This window comes from Saccopteryx bilineata, chromosome 4, assembly GCF_036850765.1.
Source record: "Saccopteryx bilineata isolate mSacBil1 chromosome 4, mSacBil1_pri_phased_curated, whole genome shotgun sequence".
Classification (NCBI taxonomy): domain Eukaryota; kingdom Metazoa; phylum Chordata; class Mammalia; order Chiroptera; family Emballonuridae; genus Saccopteryx; species Saccopteryx bilineata.
In genome coordinates, this window is record NC_089493.1 from 288,430,690 (window position 1) to 288,449,452 (window position 18,763).

General features: G+C 57.6%; 4 protein-coding genes across 13 annotated transcripts; 2 read left to right on the forward strand and 2 right to left on the reverse strand.

Annotated features, from left to right (window-relative positions):
• Nucleotides 1-722: 722 nt before the first annotated feature.
• On the reverse strand, nt 723-18,443 carry NUBP2 (NUBP iron-sulfur cluster assembly factor 2, cytosolic). 6 transcript variants are annotated; one of them, XM_066275301.1, is made up of 8 exons: nt 7,066-7,408; nt 5,828-5,890; nt 3,747-3,865; nt 3,393-3,531; nt 2,044-2,198; nt 1,806-1,916; nt 1,589-1,658; nt 723-1,003 (listed from the first exon to the last, which is right to left on the reverse strand). In XM_066275301.1, exons 1-8 carry the CDS (start codon nt 7,106-7,108, stop codon nt 858-860), a joined length of 846 nt encoding a protein of 281 aa, XP_066131398.1. In that variant the 5' UTR covers nt 7,109-7,408; the 3' UTR covers nt 723-857. The 6 variants fall into 6 exon arrangements, with proteins under 6 accessions (XP_066131398.1, XP_066131397.1, XP_066131401.1 ...); XM_066275300.1 differs by having other exon boundaries at nt 3,393-3,591; nt 7,066-7,403; XM_066275304.1 differs by lacking the exon at nt 5,828-5,890 and adding an exon at nt 4,990-5,150 and having other exon boundaries at nt 3,393-3,591; nt 7,066-7,398.
• Nucleotides 7,456-13,459, forward strand: SPSB3 (splA/ryanodine receptor domain and SOCS box containing 3). Of its 5 annotated transcripts, XM_066275295.1 has the most exons (8): nt 7,514-7,588; nt 7,879-7,943; nt 8,863-9,000; nt 11,590-11,770; nt 11,885-12,072; nt 12,168-12,270; nt 12,351-12,476; nt 12,710-13,459. In XM_066275295.1, the coding sequence occupies exons 3-8, from the start codon at nt 8,875-8,877 to the stop codon at nt 13,048-13,050; spliced, it is 1,065 nt and encodes a 354-aa protein (XP_066131392.1). In that variant the 5' UTR covers nt 7,514-7,588; nt 7,879-7,943; nt 8,863-8,874; the 3' UTR covers nt 13,051-13,459. The 5 variants fall into 5 exon arrangements, with proteins under 5 accessions (XP_066131390.1, XP_066131392.1, XP_066131393.1 ...); XM_066275293.1 differs by lacking the exon at nt 7,879-7,943 and having other exon boundaries at nt 7,456-7,588; XM_066275296.1 differs by lacking the exon at nt 7,514-7,588 and having other exon boundaries at nt 7,602-7,943.
• EME2 (essential meiotic structure-specific endonuclease subunit 2) lies at nt 13,353-17,237 on the reverse strand. Its single transcript, XM_066275298.1, has 8 exons — nt 16,934-17,237; nt 16,467-16,603; nt 15,996-16,088; nt 15,173-15,264; nt 14,879-14,972; nt 14,589-14,704; nt 14,247-14,436; nt 13,353-14,156 (listed from the first exon to the last, which is right to left on the reverse strand). The coding sequence occupies exons 1-8, from the start codon at nt 17,169-17,171 to the stop codon at nt 13,986-13,988; spliced, it is 1,131 nt and encodes a 376-aa protein (XP_066131395.1). The 5' UTR covers nt 17,172-17,237; the 3' UTR covers nt 13,353-13,985.
• Nucleotides 17,235-18,539, forward strand: MRPS34 (mitochondrial ribosomal protein S34). Its single transcript, XM_066275306.1, has 3 exons — nt 17,235-17,607; nt 17,761-17,803; nt 17,891-18,539. Exons 1-3 carry the CDS (start codon nt 17,287-17,289, stop codon nt 18,181-18,183), a joined length of 657 nt encoding a protein of 218 aa, XP_066131403.1. The 5' UTR covers nt 17,235-17,286; the 3' UTR covers nt 18,184-18,539.
• The last annotated feature ends 224 nt before the right edge of the window (nt 18,540-18,763 follow it).

An 18,763-nucleotide genomic window follows, 5' to 3' on the forward strand; every position in this document is an offset into this window, starting at 1 on the left:
CCTCCTGCTCTTGGAAAGAGCGGCACCTCCGACCACTTCTGCTCTGCAATGGCCTTCCCAGAAAAGGTGCAGGGAGAGCCCCAGGATTCACTGTTCACACTCACCTCCTCTGCTCTTAGCTCTGCCCCGCCCGGTCCCTGCGGTGTGGAGGGCCGGCAGTAGTTAGCACTACCAGCCGGCAAAGGCTCCCATGCACACACTGCTCTGACATCAGAAATGCCTCTGCAAGTCCAAACACAACCTCACTGCAGTCCTCAGGGCTCTGTCGATAACCGGCCACTGGCCCAGCCCTGGGCTAAGGGGAATGCTTTCTGCTACAGGACACAGCCATACACTAAGGCAGACGTGGGACCAAGGCGGATGACCCAGAAATGTCAGACCTGTAACTGCAGTGGAGGGACACATTTAATAGTGGGCACCTCTAACTAGTACCCTATGGGTATTCCCTCTTGACACCACCATCGCTCACGGCTTTGCCAGCAGCCAGGCACTGGAGGACGACCAAGTCCCCAGCCAGTTTCCACACCCACAAGCTCTGTGGACAGTGTGCAGGCTTGGGTATCAGGTGTGGCCTATCTGGGGCACGTGAGTCCCACGGCATGAAGAGCGACTGTGCAGGCACCAGAGCTCAGGCCACAGCACTGGGACCCCACGCTGACCCCTGGGGCCGGCCACAGACCCATCCAGCAAAACCACTCTTTGTCAGAGACCTGGCACCCCGATGCCGCTGAAGCACTGAAATGTCCCCAAAGGGCCAGGACTGTGCCAGCCCTGCAGGTTCCAGGAACTGTACCCAGGGCAGCTGCTGGTGTCTGTGAGCCTGAGACCCACAGTGGCATCAGGTGGCAACGCCTCGGTCAGGAGAGCTGAACAGGTGTCTCCTTCAAAATCTTCTGGGCTATGGCGGAGAGGGCGTGAAAGGCAGGGCTCTGGGGGAACTCCTGGATGAAATCTCGGCCCTCCTCCAGGCTCCTCGTGAGCTTGGGGTCCAGGGGCACAGAGCCTGCAACGAGAGAGGGAAGGGGCATGAGGGTGAGGGGAGGTGGTGAGAGCCATGCCAGGGAGGCCATGTCCACACATCTCCCACTGCCCGGGAGCGCTCTCGCTGCTGCTTATGCGCCGACCAGACACCCGTCAGCCCGTCCTGGCTGAGGGACGCAGAAAGGCTCTTGGGCTCCATTTCCACCTCGATGGCCACCAGCCCACCCAGCAGGCCCAGCTCTGCTGCCTCAAGCTCTGCCCCCTGGCAGGAAGCACAAGGCAAGCACTGGGGAGACATGGCCACACACCACAGGCGTCCTCTGCGCCCCCGCCCCCCGAGGCGCCCCCAGAGCAGCCACGCTTCTATTCAGTGGGGTTTCCATAGGCATGAGCGTGAGCTCCTGCCCACAGCCCAGGTGGGGCCACCTCCCCTTTAGGCCATTTCTTTTCGATCAGTCAGTAGTGACCGGGCTCAGAGATGAACTGATAACCTGCAACTTGAGGACAGGTGGACACAGCTGCTGTCACCTTTCCCAACTTGGACGGTGGGTGTAGGCAGGTGGGACCACCTGCAGCAGAGGCCAAGGGGTAGCCCTGAGCTGCTCACCTAGGAAGGGGACTCCAGCGTGTCTGGCCAGCTCCTCGCCACCTCCCCTGGAGAAGATGTTGGTGCACTCCTAGGAGAGAGGCATGGGGCTCGCCCGAGGACCCTTCACACTCGGGGAGTGGGGTCCAGGCCCAGGGAGCAGGGCGGGGGTGCAGCAGCCTCTCCCCCACCAACCTCCCCCCTGCAAGTAACCACCCTGCAACTTCCGGTGACTCACCGCGCAGTGCGGGCAGATGAAGCCGCTCATGTTCTCCACGATGCCGATCACCCGCAAGCCCGTCTTCCTACAGAAGGTCAGCTCCCGCCTCACGTCCCCCACCGACACCGCCTAGAGACCAGGGGAGAGCAGGCCGGGCCGATGGAGCCCCGAACACCGCACCCAGGCACACAGCAAGAGCGGGAGAGGTGCTCACCGGGGCGGGGCACAATGGGAGATGGGCAATGCTGGGCAGTACCTGGGGCGTAGTGACCACGACGGCCCCCAAGGGGCTGTAGGGGCGGAGGGCCTCCACGGCAGCCATGTGCTCGTCAGAGGTGCCTGGGGGCGTGTCCACAACCAGGTAGTCCAGCTGTCCCCAGGCCACATCAGACACAAACTGCTTAATCAGAGCTGCAAAGACCCAGGGAGGTCAGGCAGTGAGGTCAGGTGGCAGATCTCAAAAGGGGTCCCCCCCCCACACACACACACGCCACTCCACCGGCCCCCAGTGCGAGCGTCTCTATAGGTACCGCAAGCACGGGCTCTGAGCTGCGCCTCACCCAGCGCGGGGGAGCCCAATGTCTCCGGGAGGCCCCCCGTCCCTCGGGGTCCCCTACAAGCACTCCTTTGTTCCCGGCTGCTGGGTCACCCCACCCCACGGGGCTTCTGTTAAGGCGGCTGGAGCTGTGAGCATCATGGGGTGCCCGTGCCCAGCCTGGGGGACACCTCAGCTTTCACAACCTAAGCGCTGACCTGAGTGGAGCAGCCCCACCCTGTGCCTGACACACCTGCAGCCTCACTGCCAGTTGGAGCAGACTTTTTTTTTTTTAATTTAAGTGAGAGGAGGAGAGATAGACAGACTTCTGCATGCACCCCAACCAGGATCCACCCGGCAACCTCCATCTGGGGTTGATGCTCAACCAAGCTCAATAGCTCCTGAGACGGATGCTCCATAGAGCCATCCTCAGCGCCCAGGGCCAACAAATCCACAGAGCCATGGCTGCGGGAGAGGAAGAGAGAGAGAGAGAGAGAGAGAGAGAAGAAGGAGGAGGAGGAGGAGGAGGAGGAGGGAAGAAGGGAAGGAAGGAAGGAAGGAAGGAAGGAAGGAAGGAAGGAAGGAAGGAAGGAAGGAAGGAAGGAAGGAAGGGGTGGAGAAGCAGATGGTCACTTTTCCTGCATGCCGACTGTGAATTGAACCAGGGATTTCCACACTCTGGGTTGATGCTCTACCACTGAGCAACCGGCCAGGGTATGGAGGGGGCTTAATACCACCTGCTGGTGCAGGGGGCACAGGAGTCCAACCTTGGTGCCTTCCCATACCCAACACACACAGGGTGGGACTGGGTCTGAGCAGACTCACCCTTCCTACCCAGCAGAAGGGGACAGAGTTGATGGCCACATAGCTATTTCATTCTCAGGGCCTACACCCACCATCTGGTCGCCAATATGACACCCGGGCCTGACTGGTCAAGTGAGCAACAGGGAGCTCATGGGGTGGGGAGGGCCAGCAACCCCAGGTTCTAACTCAGCTTTTTACTTGAGCACCAAGAGATCCGCTGAGGGAGGCTAGAAGGCTGACAGTGAAGTCCCCTGCCTGGTCATTACCGTTCTTCTTGGGGCCTCTCCACACCACAGCCTCATCCGGCTTCTCCAGCAGGAAGCCCACGGACATGAGGGAGATGCTCTGCTCCTGGTCCACGAAGACGGGCACCCAGCCACTGTCACACTGGTGCACAGCCCGGCCCTGCGCCCGGAGCATGCGGGGAATGCTGGGGCCACACAGGTCCACATCGAGGATTCCCACCTGCGAGGAGCCAGGACGTCCGCATGGCCTGGAGGGGTCTCCCGAGGCAGGAAGAAATCAGCTACCTCCCTCTATGTCCACCCACAAGGGAAAGAGGCAGGAGTGAGGAGTGGCTCAGGAGGCAGGTTATGTGGGCAAGGACGGGTGGTGCTCACCTTCTTGCCCGCATGACGCAGGGCCAGGGCCAGCTCTGTGGAGATGGTGCTTTTCCCGACACCCCCCTTGCCTGAGAGAACGAGGACAATGTGCTGGACGCCAGCCAGGTTTCCAGGCTCTGCTCAGGACAAGTGAGAAGACCCCTCACACAGATGCTCTGTACTGCTCACTCACCGGGTCATCACGCACCCCCATCTCCCGAGTCCTGAGACCGCCCCGTCACCAGGTCTTCCAGCAGGCACCAGACCCGACCGGCTGGCTCCTCCAATGCTGTTACTCCCACTCCAGTCGAAAATGCTCCAAACTGTTCCTCTTTTTCTAGCGTGTACATGTGTGATTGCACACATATAGGCGATGAGCCAAAGACTGCTGGCTCCCAGCTAATTCCAATGGAAATGGATGGCGACTAATGCAAATCTGGGTTCCTAAAGCCACGAGACACCTCTGTGCTCGGGCAGCTCCAGCCGGCTCCGAGCGCCCAGGTCTGATCTGCAGGTGCCCAGCTCATTCCTCTGGGTCAGAGAGGCCCTCAAGGCAGCTTGGCCTCCAGTTCTCAGGAGGGACCCTTACAGCTCTGGGGACCCAGAGCAGCTGCAACAATGTGTGTGCGTGAATGTCAGTGTCACCTGGCTGCCAGCCGTACCTTAAGAGACCCTAAGTACACAAGGGAAGACACAGGATGCCACTGTGCCCTTGGTGACTCCCATGCAGGTCCTGGGTCCAACAACTCTGTGGACCTGTTGGCCACCAGCCACCCCGGACCAGCTCATCTTCCTTCCAACGAGCCCCAAATGCCACCAAATAAATACTTACCAACTCAATCTCTGTACCCTGCAGGGGCTACCATCTGCATACAAACAACCCTCAGCCTCTCTACAATACTCCAGCGTTCTTGCCACAGCACTCATCAGAACCTCACCCTGCCACGCTCCCCACGTGCGGATGGGGCTCAACCATCAACACAGAAAAACATTTTTTCTTCTGTACCCACCTCTCAAGGGTATGTTCAAAGACGCCCACATCCAAAACCTCCCTAGGAAGAACCCAGAGGGCGCTTACCCTGGCTTTCAGGCAGGTCCTTGTCACCAATGCTTTAAAGTACCTTTCCTAGACATGCTTCCAGCACCTGGGGCTGGGACATCTTGAAAAGAGCACAACCCAACCCAGATCACTGCCTGCAAACAAGCTCCAGACCATGGCTTGAGATCACTTCTGTGGCAACTTAAAAGGTTAATTACTCACATTGCTTTAATATCAAAAGGTATTTGGGAGTCAAACTTCACTTTTGTTGGGGTGAGGGGAAGTCCCACGTGGAAACACAGGAAGAGCCAGATCTGAACCCTGGTTCAGCCAAGATCCTAATCACTACGGTTCACTTTCCTCATTTAAGTGGGAAACTTTATCTGAGAATCAAATAGGACACTCATGCACTTATCAGGTAACTGGAAGGAGCCAAACTTCTCAGAGAGCAATCCTTAGGGGTTAATCACAGAACCTTTTACCCCTAAGTACACTGGAACATTTATAAACGAAAGATCAACCAACTGCATTCATCAAGTGCCTACTAGATGTCTGGAACCGAAAAGAAAAGCAGTATCTTCCTTCAAGAGAAAGTGAAGAGCCCCATTATGGACAACAAGTCTCCGTCACCCTCATCCCTATGTATAACCAATATTTAGTCCAGCCAATCATGATTATTTGACACAATGGGCAAGTTTATAACTTTTAATACAAATCTTTGTAGAAAAACAAATAACTAAAGTCAGCGAAGTCAATCTTTTTTTTTCAGAGAGACAGGACGAGAGACAAGAAGCATCAACTCTAGTTGCATCACTTTGATCATTGATTGCTTCTCATACATGCCTTGGGTGGGGTGGAGGGGCTGAAGCCGAGCCTGTGACCTCTTGCTCAAGCCAGGGACCTCGGGGTTTCCAACCTGGGACCTCAGCGTCCCAGGTCGAGGCTCTATCCATTGTGCCACTACCGGTCAGGCAGACTTTTGAATTTTTATGTGTGTTTTGCACTAGTTAAAAAAACAGCTAGCACTTTTTAAATTAATCAGTCTAGAAGATATTCTTACCTTTTAGCAAATCTGCCTTTAACAACCCGTTTGATCCTTTTTCTCCAGTGTTATGTTTACAATCTGATGGATGAATTCAGCATGTAAGAGCTTGAAGTCCAAGATACCAGACCCAAGGTCTTTCAAAAGATGTGCCAAACCCCTACTTATGAAAACCCATTTTGGCCTAACCAGGCAGTGGCGCAGTGGATAGAACATTGGACTGGGATGTAGAGGACCCAGGTTCGAGACCCCGAGGTCGCCAGCTTGAGCGCAGGCTCATCTGGTTTGAGCAAAAGCTCACCAGCTTGGACCCAAGGTCGCTGGCTGGAGCAAAGGGTTACTCTGTCTGCTGAAGGCCCGTGGTCAAGGCACATATGAGAAAGCAATCAATGAACAACTAAGGTCTTGCAACGAAAAACTGATGATTGATGCTTCTCATCTCTCTCCATCCCTCTCTCTCTGTCCCTGTAAAAAAAAAACAAAAACAAAAAACCTATTTTGGTTAATCTGTGCAAATCTGACTGTATTCACTTGTATTCCGTCCAACACACTTTTATTTTTTCAAGTCTTTAAGTTTAGAAAGCTAGAATAAAATTTCCACTGATTAAAAGCATGTGATGTTCTAGCGTCTTCTACTTAAAGCCTCGTATTTATACTTTTTCCTGTTTTCTTGCAGCATCACCAAAACAAAAAAAATCACAGTATAAAACAGGGCAGTATTGTTTTTAACGACAGCTTACTCCAGGGGTCCCCAAACTATGACCCCCTGAGGCCATTTATCTGGCCCACCGCATTCCGGAAGGGGCACCTCTTTCATTGGTGGTCAGTGAGAGGAGCATAGTTCCCATTGAAATAGTGGTCAGTTTGTTGATTTAAATTTAGTTGTTCTTTATTTTAAATATTGTATTTGTTCCCGTTTTGTTTGTTTTTTTACTTTAAAATAAGATATGTGCAGTGTACATAGGGATTTGTTCATAGTTTTTTTTATAGTCCGGCCCTCCAACGGTGAGAGACAGTGAACTGGCTCCCTGTGTAAAAAGTTTGGGGACCCCTGGCTTACTCTGTGTTCCCCTGAATGCACGTTCCGGAACAGTGCTGGAGTTACATAAAAATTTATAACTTGAGAACATTACACGAACAGTCCACGTGAGTCTTCGCGACTTACACTGACAATAAGATAATTTGCTAAACACCCAGAGCCCGGAAAAGCCGCGGACTGGCCCGTTCCCGGGTAATACAGAAGCCCGCAAACTCACCCGCCGCCACCTCCATCCCTCCCGCAGGTTGCACGCCTTCCATCCGCTTCCTCTCACTCTGCCTTCCTCCAGCCAGAGTGAAGAGCCTTTAGGCCAATGGGCAGCCGAGCCTCTCCTGGCTCCTCTTGATAGGTGCGCTTGAGCTTCTTTTAGCCAATCATATTGCACAAAGGTGTACGCAAGTCCCGGCGCGGACGACGTACCGGAGATGAAGCCACTTCCGTGTCAACGCCGGAGTGTGGGGCCGCCTCCCTACCTCGCCCCTCGTTCTTTGGGCGGGCAGGCCTCGTCCCCGGCTTGAGATGTGACCAATGGGGACGCCAATTCGGGATTGACCGATTCAGCAGCCTCTTGGAAAGAGGCATGTGCCGCGCGGCCCGCGCCCCGCCAGAGCTCCGGGCCGGGAGCGCCCGCCTGCGGCTGCGTGGCCAACGCATTGCGGGAGGCGGGGATTGTTTACGTCTCGCCGGGAGCGGAAAGTGGGTCACGGCTGGCGGCGGCGCGCGGCGGCGGAGCAGCGCAGGTGAGGTCAGGTCACGTCCGCGCCTCCCCGCCTGCTGGGGTCGGGACTGAGGGACCGCCGGCGGCGGGGCCCGGCCGCGCATTTGTTCCCCCGGGCGGCGCCGGGGCCCGGGCGGGCGGAACGGGCGCGTTGCCTCGCACGGCAGGCCCGCCGCGCAGCACGGGGTGGAGCCGCACTACCGCAGTATCGCCCGACACTGGAATTAATAAGAGGTCCCCTACTTTGAGGCTGGGACAGTCTCGTGGGCCTGTCACTCCGCATGCATCTTGTGGCTCCACTGTACTCCGCAGATGCGGTGGATGGTGACTAGACTGGCCGACTGGAGCCGGCTTGCAGGACTGGCTCTGGCCGGCAGGTGAAGGAGCCGTGCGGCGGCGTTGCTGGATCGAGGGGAATCTAGTTCTGCAGACGGCGCTCCCTTGCCTGGAAAGCAGTGCCTGCGCTCCCCGATGGCGCTGGCCTGTGCCCGGCGAAGTCCTCACTGGGGACAGCCCCAGCCTTCCTGTGAACTTAAGTCTGTGGTAGAGCTAGGCAGTAGATATTCATAGAAATCCAGGTGTTACTGTAAGTCGGATACGGAAGCTGAGAACCAAACGAGAGGGAAGGCATTCTGGGCAAAGGGCAGGGAAATGCTAGCAACTGGGATAAGGCCATTACTGATTGGAGAAGCACAGAAAAACTTGGTGGGCCTTTTCCTTTTATCCTAAGAACAGTGGTAAGCTCTGAGATGATTTGTTAAGATTTGCTTACATTTTCCAAAATAGCTTGGCTGTGTGAAGTGGGTGGTGTGGGGACTGTGTGTGTGGGGGGGCTCAGTCCATGGTGGGAAGGAGGAAGGCAGGTGTGTGTATGGGGGGCGGGGCGATGGCTACTATGAGTTTGGCATGAGGAACTGGGAGGTAGGAGATGCCATTTGTCAAACTGGACAATGGAGGAGGAGGAGGAGCCAGGTGAGGTTTGAGATGTCTGAGGGACATACAGACAGCCCAGCCGGGTTCCCAAGACTGAACTCAGAGCCAGGCTGAGATGCATTTGAGAGTCATGGATGTCTGGGTGGCTTTCTATACTCTCTACCTAGGTTTTGTCAAGGTGCTTGGACACTGGAGTGAGGTAGGAGCTGCTTATGAGGAGATTCACCTTAGCCCCTACTGGTTCACCAAAAAATCCACCTTTGGAGGGTCTGGCACACATGGCCAGGGGCCAAATGCCGGGGTTGTTGGGAGATCTTCCAGTGTGCCAGGTGTTCCCTTTGCTCAGAACCTGTTTCCTTTCAGATCCTGTCCACCATGGCCAGGCACCCCCGGAGCAGCAGAGCGTGGCATTTTGTCTTGAGTGCTGCCCACCGAGATGCAGATGCCCGGGCCATGACTCTGGCAGGGACCACTAACAGGGGCTATGACTCTGATGGGCAGGTAGGTGGGTAGTGCTGGACTAAGGTATGGAGACCCTGGGACAAGACCCCCTTTAGGACAGAGGATGGGCACAACAGGACCCTACTGCTACCCTGGGTTTACCCTGGTTAAGGATCCAAATGGCCCTGGGGTGATAGGACCTCAGGGAAGAATACCACATTCCCCTCTCTATTCTTTCCACCAAAGAGGGTGGCAGTTGACTTTTGTCAATTCATTTACCAGAACATTTCCTTTCTATTTATCAGCCAACTTCCTAAGGTAGCTGTCCTAACTTCACGTGCGCCTTCCTGGATGGCTCCTCTGCCTGCACAGACATGCGCTCTATATTTGTGTATATGCATGTAAAAATTTTAGTCTTGAAGACAACTCCTGTGCCTTCCCTTAGTTGCTCCCAAGTTCTGGTTGGAACAGCAGCTCAACTGTTCGTTTCACGTCAGGCTGCCTGATGTTCCTGAGGGTTCAGTGCCAGAGGCTGTGCTCACCCCGAGAATGACTGGGCTATGTGGCTTTTGTACATTATAGGGGCGCTGGGAGGTAGATTCTCAGTTATCTTCCAGAATCTCCTAGGACAAGAAGTTGGCTCTGAGTCACCTCTGCTGCTCTCCTGCAGGGGTGAACTTTGGGTGACTTGTCTGTGCTGTCACAGCTACTCTGCATATTGTTCTGGCTCAGCCGGATGTCTTGGGGAATGGGTACATCTGAGCTCTATGGAACCATTAGGCCTTGAGGGAGAATTGGAGGCTACTGTTCTGGATTGACAGTATCTTGGGCCCCTTCCTGGACCCTCCCCCAAACCCATCTGGGCCAGCAGGAGACCCTGGCATGCATTCCTGTCCCATCTGCAGCTCTTGTCCTGACCACATGGCCTAGGGCAGTCTGTTTTCCTGTGCCTGTCCCTGCCTCACTGGCTCACCACTCTGGGATGTAGGCAGTGTTGGGGGGCTGGGGTGCAGTGTGTGACACATGCTTACGTGTAGCCTGCCTCCTCAGCTAATTGGCCTGGAGTACTTAAGTATGTGGGCGGACACATTGGTGTGTCACCTTGACGCCTTTGATGGCTGAACACACACATCCCCCTTCTGCCCTTACGTGTTGCTTGCTACGGGCTGGGTCTGCTCCCTTCCCAGGTTGACCTCCAGGCCCGCAGTATTCAGGTCTGCGCTGCTGGTTTCTGGCTCTGGGAAGGGGATTGCCTCTGTTTGGCAGTGTGCCTGACTCAGTTTTGGGGGGAATCACCATTCCATGGTAGTGGGGTGATTTGGGCCTGCGTCTAGTCTCCTTTCTGGGGTCTGTCTCCGACTGAGGTTCAGCCCGCTTAGTGCAGTCCAGTTACTTCACGAGCTTGTGTGGGTCCAGGGCAAGTGGGAAGGAAACGAGGACAAGGCTCTTCCCCTGCAGAGCTTCCGTTTTGGTGGGAGGAGACAGACCAACAGGACAGAGGAAACTGTCAGAGGAGCTGATGAGAAGGAAGAGGACCCAGGAGGGAGGGCTAGAAGAGCCTCTTTGAAGTGGTATCTGAAATCTGCCATCCAAGGGCAAAGAGACCTCCCCCGTGACAGGTGGAGGAGAGAGGGGTCAGGACAGGGGAATGGGCCTAGAAAGCTCTGATGGGGCGGCGGGGGTCTTGTTCTCAGGGTGGCGTCATCTGAACAAGGTCACCTGTTTAAAGGAGGCAAGAGGAATTTCCAGAATCCGGAGAGGAGGCTGGAGCCTGACCAGGACCCCGGGCCAACCCAGGAGGGCTGGCAGAGCAGGCAGGCAGGGGCTGGCTGTGTCCTGTGGCCCTGAGCAGTGAGGCAGGGTTGGCCTGGGGTCCACAGCCAATGTGGGTACCCAGAGGGGCCTGTGTGGCTTCAGAGCACCTCACCCCTCTCCAGGAGGGTGAGTCAGCAGCTGCTAGAACCTGCCCAGCTCTGTCTGGGATAAGCTTAGGGCTGAGCCCTCTCCCCACCACTAGCAGAGGGCCAGGCCCCTGCTGAACGTTTTCCTACAAAGAAGCTGAAGCAGCACCAGGAAACCCCTGGGCTCTTTAGGGCCCTAGGATAGCGGTTAAGAGCCACCCTCTGCGAGGAAGTCAAAGGAGCCCCAGAATGTGTACTCGCACTGCCCCAGTGAAGAGCCCCTACCAGAGCCCAGTGTCTGCCTGTTGTGGGACCCAAGCTGCCTTCAGTAGGCCAAAAGTAGACTCTGCCAAGGGGCTGCCTTGCTTCAGGCCACCCTGGGTGAGGCCACAGCTTATCCGTGATGTAGAAGCTGCCTGGAGAACGATGGAACGCATGCAGCCCTGTGGGCTCATCGGCTGGGCCTCCAGGCCCTCTTGGCTATGCAGAAATGGGGTTGAGCCCTTAAGCCCACTCAGGAAGCCAGCAGCACGGCAGGCCCTTGGGAAGGAGGCCCTCCCAGCACCTGAGCCAGGAGGCGTCCAGGGTCACTCCAGGAGCACTGGAGGGTGGGCCAGCTGTACACTCGGGACCTCGGGAAGCCTTGGAGGCCAGACTCCTAGATGCCTTCCTTGGGGCATTGGAGGAGCCCACGTGTTGGCCTGTGGTGAGTGTTGTGGCAGGGATACAGCCGGCCCTGTTTTCTCAGCACAGTGACTCCGACTCTGACCCTGAGTACTCGTCTCTGCCACCATCCATCCCGAGCGCTGTGCCTGTGACAGGGGAGTCCTTCTGCAACTGTGATAATCAGAGTGAGGCCTCCTTCTGTGGCAGCCTGCACACGGCAGCCCACCGGGGCAAGGACTGCCGCTGTGGGGAGGAAGATGAGTGTAAGCTCCTGGTGTAGGGTCATCTGGGCTGGCTGGGGTGGACCTCGTAGACCAGGTGAGGAGGACCTGGCAGGGGCTCAGGAGACTACACTAACCTGCCCTTTCCTCACCCAGTTTTTGATTGGGTCTGGGATGACCTAAATAAGTCTTCGGCCACCCTGCTGAGCTGTGACAACCGAAAGGTCAACTTCCATGTGGAGTACAGCTGCGGCACAGCAGCCATCCGAGGCACCAAGGAGCTGGGGGAGGGGCAGCACTTCTGGGAGATCAAGATGACCTCACCTGTCTACGGCACCGACATGGTAAGCGTCCGGCAGCGCTTGGGGTGGAGGTAGGGCAGCGGTGCGCTGCTGGGGGCCCTGGCCTGGGCCCCCTCTGCCTGGCCTGTTGTCTCCAGATGGTGGGCATTGGGACGTCAGATGTGGACCTGGACAAGTACCACCACACATTCTGTAGCCTTCTTGGCAGGGATGAGGACAGCTGGGGTCTCTCCTACACAGGTAGGTAGGGCCTCTGATGGTGGGCAGGCTGGGAAGGGCCCCCAGGCATCGGGGCTAACCCCCACTCTGCTGTCTCTCAGGGCTCCTCCACCACAAAGGTGACAAGACGAGCTTCTCCTCGCGGTTCGGCCAGGGCTCCATCATTGGTGTGCATCTGGACTCCTGGCATGGGACACTGACCTTCTTTAAGAACAGGAAGTGCATAGGTGAGGGTGGCCGGGATCCCAGGGGAGACATGCCTGCTGATGAGGTCTTGCAGGAAGCAAAGACCAGGGCCCAAGGCTTCCTGACAAGGTGTCTTCATAGAAAGAAGCCCAAGGCCCCAGGGTTTCCAGAGGGTGGGATGGCACAAGGGCCACCGCAGTTACCTCAGGAGGCTTTCCAAAGAGTGGCTAAGCCCCCTCCTGGCCCAGGGTTCAAGCTGTGCCCTCTCTTCTAGGAGTGGCAGCCACCAAGCTGCAGAACAGGAAGTTCTATCCGATGGTGTGTTCTACGGCGGCTAAGAGCAGCATGAAGGTCATCCGCTCCTGTGCCAGCGCCACCTCTCTGCAGTACCTGTGCTGCCACCGCCTGCGCCAGCTGCGACCCAACTCTGGGGACACACTTGAGGGCTTGCCCCTGCCACCTGGCCTCAAGCAGGTGCTACACCACAAGCTGGGCTGGGTCCTGAACATGAACTGTGGCCACCACAAGCCCCCTGTGCCCTCACCCAAGGCCATAGCCAGTCCCAACAGCCCAGAGGCCCGGCGCTGCCAGAGGAAGCGCTGCAGAAGGACCTGACTTATCTTCCAGTGAGACTGCCTTCTGAGGCCGGGACAGCATTCGCCACCCTTCCCTTAAGACTGTGCTCCAGGATGACAGGAGAGGGAAGAGCTAGGCCCAGGTCACGCGGGGACAGTCCTTGCCACAGTGGTTCAGGGGCCACAGGCCCTGGGATGCCAAGACCTAGGGCTGTCTTGAGTTGATTTGCTTCTTACGCTGCGTATGGGAGCTGTGCATCCCTCCTTGGAGTCTCTTGGGAGTGACCATCCCAGCTCTCTGGACCGAGACTGCGGTCGGATCAGAGGTCTGCTTCCCTGTAGCCACCACCTCAGGACCTTGGGTTTGTCTTCACTTGCTTTGCATGTTGTCAGCTGTTCCTCCTGCCCAAGACTGAAACAAGTGTAATAAACTCCAGGTTTATGCCTCATACCTCCACAGTGGTAAAATGAAAAGGAGTCCATGCTGAGACCTGGTACTCACGGCTATTCACAGCTTTTCTCCTGTGGTTCTGACTGAGTCACAGCACCCTTTGGAAGAGGTGGCCTGGTTCTCCTTCCTTGAGACTGTCTCACTTCTACCCTCTGAAGGTGCCACCCCTAAGCTTCCAGGTGACCAATGCTTGTCCCCAAATAGACTTGGACACTCTCCAGCCTTTCCAACTGTCCCAGTTGGCCACCAAGCGGGCAGTGTACAGGGCCTGTCCCATCTTCTCCAGCCCCTGTAGCCAGCAAGGCACCTGGAGTTGACACCTCTGTTCATGCCAGTTCCCCAAGAACCTTTCCTGCTACCTGTGCCCTCCCCCTGGGTTCACACCTGACAGAGCCCCTCCCCAGGCAGAGGGACTGGCCATGCTGGGTCACTGCTCTACTCCTGCCACCCTTGTAGCTGCTGGCCACTCCCCTGCTGAGAGCTGCCTGCTGTCGAGCTGGTTGGCGGGGTTCAGGCAGGCATGGTCAGGAGCTCAGATCCAGCAGGAGGTCAGGGTTGGTGGAGGTCAGGAAGAGGCAGACTCGGCGGGAAAGGTCAGGCCCCACCCTTCGGGGCCGAGCGCCTTCATCCACCTTCACGGGGAGGTCAGCCAGGAGGGTCAGGCGCTCTTGCTCAGTGTTGCAGGCCAAGTACGCCTAGGGGAGGCACAGGGACGAGCAGGGCAGGTCTGAGGCACTTAGCCTCCGTATCTGGGAGTTGGGGGGGTGGTATGGGAGACAACTCACCTGTTGCAAGAGGCGAGGGGAGGGGAAAGCTGTAACAACAGCATCGGCTACGGCTGGGCTGACCCGGTTGAACTGCCTAATCTGCCGCCACCAGGCTCCTCGAAGCCCCGTGCCATCTTTTACCACTCGCTGGCCTGCCATCCAGTGCCCAGCTGTGCAGAAGGAAAAGGCCCTGGACTCCTGGAACTGCCTGAGGATGGAGTTCAAGGTGGTTTCTAGAGGCTTCATCTCTCCTGCCCTCCAGCTCAGCCCTCTGCTCTCAGAGGCCAGGGGGTACCACCCCTCCAGATGTTCCTGTTACCCTCCCGGCAGCAGCCACCAGCTGGGGTGGGGGTCACGCACTTGTACGGGCGCTGGGCCAGGGCCTTGGTAAAGGCACACACATGCTGACTCAGGTCTTGCCAGGAGGCCGCCAGCAACACGTCCAAGTTTGCCCAGAGCTGCAGAAGCACCAAGGCCTGAGGAAGACACAAGCCCATGGGGGTAGCTCAGAGGGGGGCTACTCTGGGGGACACCCAGCTAAGCCCAATCCCATGTGCCACCGTGGGACCAAACCCAGGTTTCGGGCCTCAGAGACCAGCCCAAGTCCAGAGCCAAGGCCAACCACCTCACCCAACCCGACCTGCCCTCACCTCCTCCACCTCAGGCCAGCCGACCACCTCTTTGGCACGGGTCACCCTTGGACTCTCTGGATGCCACATCTCCTGGGCCTTGGGCTGGTGAGACCTGAACAGAGGTGACTATGCCTCCAGTTCCCCTTTTCCCAGTGGTCCCACCCTTCTTGCGTTTTCTTGCTTCCCTCATATCCCACCCAAGGTGTGTGTGTGGGGGGTCAGCTATGTCACAGCAGCTCCAGAGCTGCCCTGACCTTTTCCCTGAACTCCCCACCCAGCCAGGTCTTATAACGGTGCAAGAGTGGTCGTTACCACAAGTAGGCCTTCAGCCCAACGACAGCCAGGTGGGAGCAGGTAGGGCTCTCAGGAGAGATCCAGGGCACTGAGCAGGTTGGATCACAGCTCTGCAAGCCAAGAACATTTGCCATACTGGTTCTATGGGGCTGTGGTGAGCAGGGCTCAGCCCCCTGCCAGTTTGCAGAAAGAAGGGAACAAGAATGACCCAGTGGTGCTGGGAGGAGACTGCAGTAGACTTCCTCCGCCTAGCCAGCTCTCTTTGTAAAACCAACCACAAGGTCAAGGGAGCTATGAAAGCCCCAGGGCATGGCCCAGAGTCCTAGAAAAGTTGGGCTGAGTCCTCCTCCCCATTCTTGAGCCATTCTGCACCCCAGCCTGGCATTTCCCTGGCAGCAGGTGCTTGATAAACGCTGAATTTCAGACACTGGGACCCTGCAGAGGGTCTAACCTAATAACATGGCGTAAACATTGACTGAGCAGTCTCTCTCGCTCCTTCAGCCAGGCGGGGCTGGGCTGCTGGCTCTCACAGCTGAACTGCACAACCAACCTGCAGCCCAAGTTCCCAGGTCCCCTCTCACCAGTTTCCCACCTCTGGCTTCTGACTCAGCTCTCCAGAGGGTCATCCTTATCCTTGCTTCTGCCCTCTAGAAGCAGCTGTGGCTCCCGTCTGCTCCCAGGCCAAGAGCCCAGTTGGCTTCCTCCATCTTACCCACAATGTTGTGGCTGCTGAACAGAGAGGAGCCCTAGCCCACTGCACACCTTCTCCAGCCACTCCGCCCTTGATCAGGACTGGGAGAATGCCACATCCAGGCTGGGAACCCAGCCCCTCACCAAGCACCTGGGTCAGCTGGAAGACACCCTGCAGAAACTCCTCAGGTTCCAGCAGCAGCAGGAGTTCCTCCTCTCCAGCAGCCCACACTTCAGGAGGCACCTATAGGGACATCCAGGGGTACTGCTGCCCAACCTCAGCTTTAAGTGCCCCAGGACTTTGGCCTGGGCACCACAGCAGCTCTGAGGCTCGGGGTCCCAGACAAGTCCATGTCCACAAGGACTGCTCTACAGAAGCCAGTGCGGCCTCCTGCTGAAGCCAAGACCAGCCCTGGCCCACAGGGCTGCAGGAACACTGACCACAGCACCAGTAGGGATGGAATATTCCTTAGCACCCAGACCAGCGGAGTAGCTTAGCCATCACTCACTCAACATTTCAATTCTTAGCTTATGTGCCCGGTTACAGTAGCTGCCTCATATGAAATCACAACTCAGGATCGCACTATTTAAACCCAGGAAACGAGGTTACTGGGGCACTCACGCTGCAGGGGCAAGGTTCTGGCTTCATTCTGCTCCACCTGAGGCTCCGGGCGGGACGCTGGGGCTCGATGTGGTACTCACAGCCCAGGGAGCCTAAGGCCTCCATCAGGATGTCAGCACCAGAGTCTTCCAGAATGGCTGGGTTGTGCGGAAGAGACAGCTATCACAACTTTCCCTCCACGTAGGGATGCTACTCAGCAGACCCGCAGCCAGGGCAGCGCGTTACAAATACACTTATTTCCACGGCTCCAAGAGCGTAACTGGGTCCAGATCCCGGAGTCTTTTAACTAAGTCCCCCAATTGGAAAGCCGGCGCCAATTCCTAGCCAAGAAGCGGCCTAGACAGATGCCCCTCTCACCTTGCAGTGGGCTGCGTACAACCTCCCAGTGCTTAGGAGGAGCTTCTAATGCCAGCGCTTCAGCAGAGCGCAGCTTTTTCCAGGACCCCTGCCCTCGCCCTCGGGTGTACCTGGGTCCACGCGCACCACCAGGCGCCGCAGCGCCTGCTCCGGCCGCAGCAGTCGCAGCGCCCCGGCGGTCGCTCTGCGCTCCTCCGCTGGGTCCGGTGCCCTCGTGGTGGCCCCCAAGTCAGATTCCGCGTCGGCAGCACCCTCGGTGTCTGAGTCCGAGATCTCCCATGTTGGGGGCCGCCGCTGTCCCCGGCCCCGACACGAGCCACGGGCCCTCCCGGGCCCAAGCTTCTCCATGGCCGGCCCGGCCTCTTCTTGGCTTCCGGCCGCGGCCGGACGCCTTTGTAGAGAACACCAGCCACTTCCGCCGCCGCCGCCGCCGGCGGTGGGAGCACGTACTCAGTGACCGACCATGGCGCGCAAGAAGGTGCGGCCGCGGCTAATCGCCGAGCTGGCCCGCCGCGTGCGGGCCCTGCGCGAGCAGCGGGAACGACCGCGCGCCTCACAGCTCTATTCCCTAGACTACGAGACGCTGACGCGGCCGCACTCGGGCCGCCGGCTGCCAGTGCGGGCCTGGGCCGACGTGCGCCGCGAGAGCCGCCTCCTGCAGCTGCTCGGCCGCCTTCCGTTCTTCGGCCTGGGCCGCCTAGTCACGCGCAAGTCCTGGCTTTGGCAGCACGACGAGCCGTGTTACTGGCGCCTCACGCGTGTCCGTCCAGACTACACAGCGCAGGTGCGTGCGCCGGACCGCACCTCGCCGCTCCTGAGCATCGGGGGGCAGTGCTGCTCCCTTTTCACGCGGCTTTTGTGGGATGGGCTCGCCCCGTCCTGACTTCTGGGGACAAGGAAGCTTTGTGAGCTGATACCCTCCCTGTTTGCCTTGCAGAACCTGGACCACGGTAAGGCCTGGGGCATCCTGACCTTCAAAGGTAAGGAGTCGAAGGCCAGGTAGGGTGGCTGCTGGCAACAGACTGTTCCACTAGTGTGTGCAATAAGTCCCGTTCCTCTTTCCCCAGGAAAGACGGAGGACGAGGCCCGGGAAATCGAACAGGTCATGTACCACGACTGGCGGCTGGTGCCCAAGCACGAGGAGGAGGCCTTCACCACTTTCAAGCCGATGCCAGAGGACACTCTGTGCTCTGTGCCCTACCCACCATTGCTCCGGGCCATGATTCTAGCAGAGCGACAGAAAAATGGGGACACCAGCACTGAGGAACCTATGTTGAATTTGGGGAGAACATGCATTGAGCCCTGGGACTACCCTGTGAAACAAGAGGCAAAGAGAAAAGCCAGGGGCACTCCAGTCTAAAATACCAGAACTGGCAGTCAGCATGAAGGTTGGAAGGCAATGGGCACCATATTAATGAAACAAAGTGTCTTTGGATTACACCGGAATCAGCTCCTTGGGAGCTCGGATCCGACCTCTGTGACTTGTTCCGAGACTGCACCTGTGCCCTTCCTTGGTCTCTGTAGCCCAACACCCAGATCTTACTGAGGGGCCACGCAGGAGGCAGCTGCTGGGGGAAAAGCTGAGAGCAGCGGGGCCAGTGGGTGTGGCGCCCCAGCGCCGGCACCCGTCATTCCCGGGCTTGCTTCCCTTCCCCATTATGCGTTGCTTCAGCCAAGACTGAAACTTGACTGCAAATAAAGGCAAATGATGAAGCAGCCTCGGATTGTGTTCTTCAAGTTTGGTGGACCGCAGTGGGTGGTCTGCAGAAGTGTGGGGGGGGGGGGAGACTGACACTGGTGCATCTGGGCCGGTGGATGGGAAGACGAAGCGGATTGGGGGTGGCACAGACTCGGTTGTCACAGGGAGGACTCTGAGCCCCGTGACCGCAGGGTGTTGGGGTGGGCGTAGAGGACTGGCATGGCTTCACCGCACAGCCCAC

Coding starts and splice junctions, on each gene's coding strand:
- SPSB3 (XM_066275292.1), top strand. CDS start 8,615: ATGCATTTGAGAGTCATGGATGTCTGGGTGGCTTTCTATACTCTCTAC. Junction 8,699..8,862: donor TGCTTGGACACTGGAGTGAG/GTAGGAGCTGCT, acceptor GTTTCCTTTCAG/ATCCTGTCCACCATGGCCAG. Junction 11,771..11,884: donor CTGTGGGGAGGAAGATGAGT/GTAAGCTCCTGG, acceptor TTCCTCACCCAG/TTTTTGATTGGGTCTGGGAT.
- EME2 (XM_066275298.1), bottom strand. CDS start 17,171: ATGGAGAAGCTTGGGCCCGGGAGGGCCCGTGGCTCGTGTCGGGGCCGG. Junction 14,705..14,878: donor GCTGGCCTGAGGTGGAGGAG/GTGAGGGCAGGT, acceptor TGTCTTCCTCAG/GCCTTGGTGCTTCTGCAGCT. Junction 14,157..14,246: donor CCCCTCGCCTCTTGCAACAG/GTGAGTTGTCTC, acceptor TGCCTCCCCTAG/GCGTACTTGGCCTGCAACAC.
- MRPS34 (XM_066275306.1), top strand. CDS start 17,287: ATGGCGCGCAAGAAGGTGCGGCCGCGGCTAATCGCCGAGCTGGCCCGC. Junction 17,608..17,760: donor GTCCAGACTACACAGCGCAG/GTGCGTGCGCCG, acceptor TTTGCCTTGCAG/AACCTGGACCACGGTAAGGC. Junction 17,804..17,890: donor GGGCATCCTGACCTTCAAAG/GTAAGGAGTCGA, acceptor CTCTTTCCCCAG/GAAAGACGGAGGACGAGGCC.
- NUBP2 (XM_066275300.1), bottom strand. CDS start 7,108: ATGGAAGGCGTGCAACCTGCGGGAGGGATGGAGGTGGCGGCGG. Junction 2,199..3,392: donor GAGAGGCCCCAAGAAGAACG/GTAATGACCAGG, acceptor GGGTCTTTGCAG/CTCTGATTAAGCAGTTTGTG. Junction 1,917..2,043: donor TCGTGGTCACTACGCCCCAG/GTACTGCCCAGC, acceptor CCTGGTCTCTAG/GCGGTGTCGGTGGGGGACGT.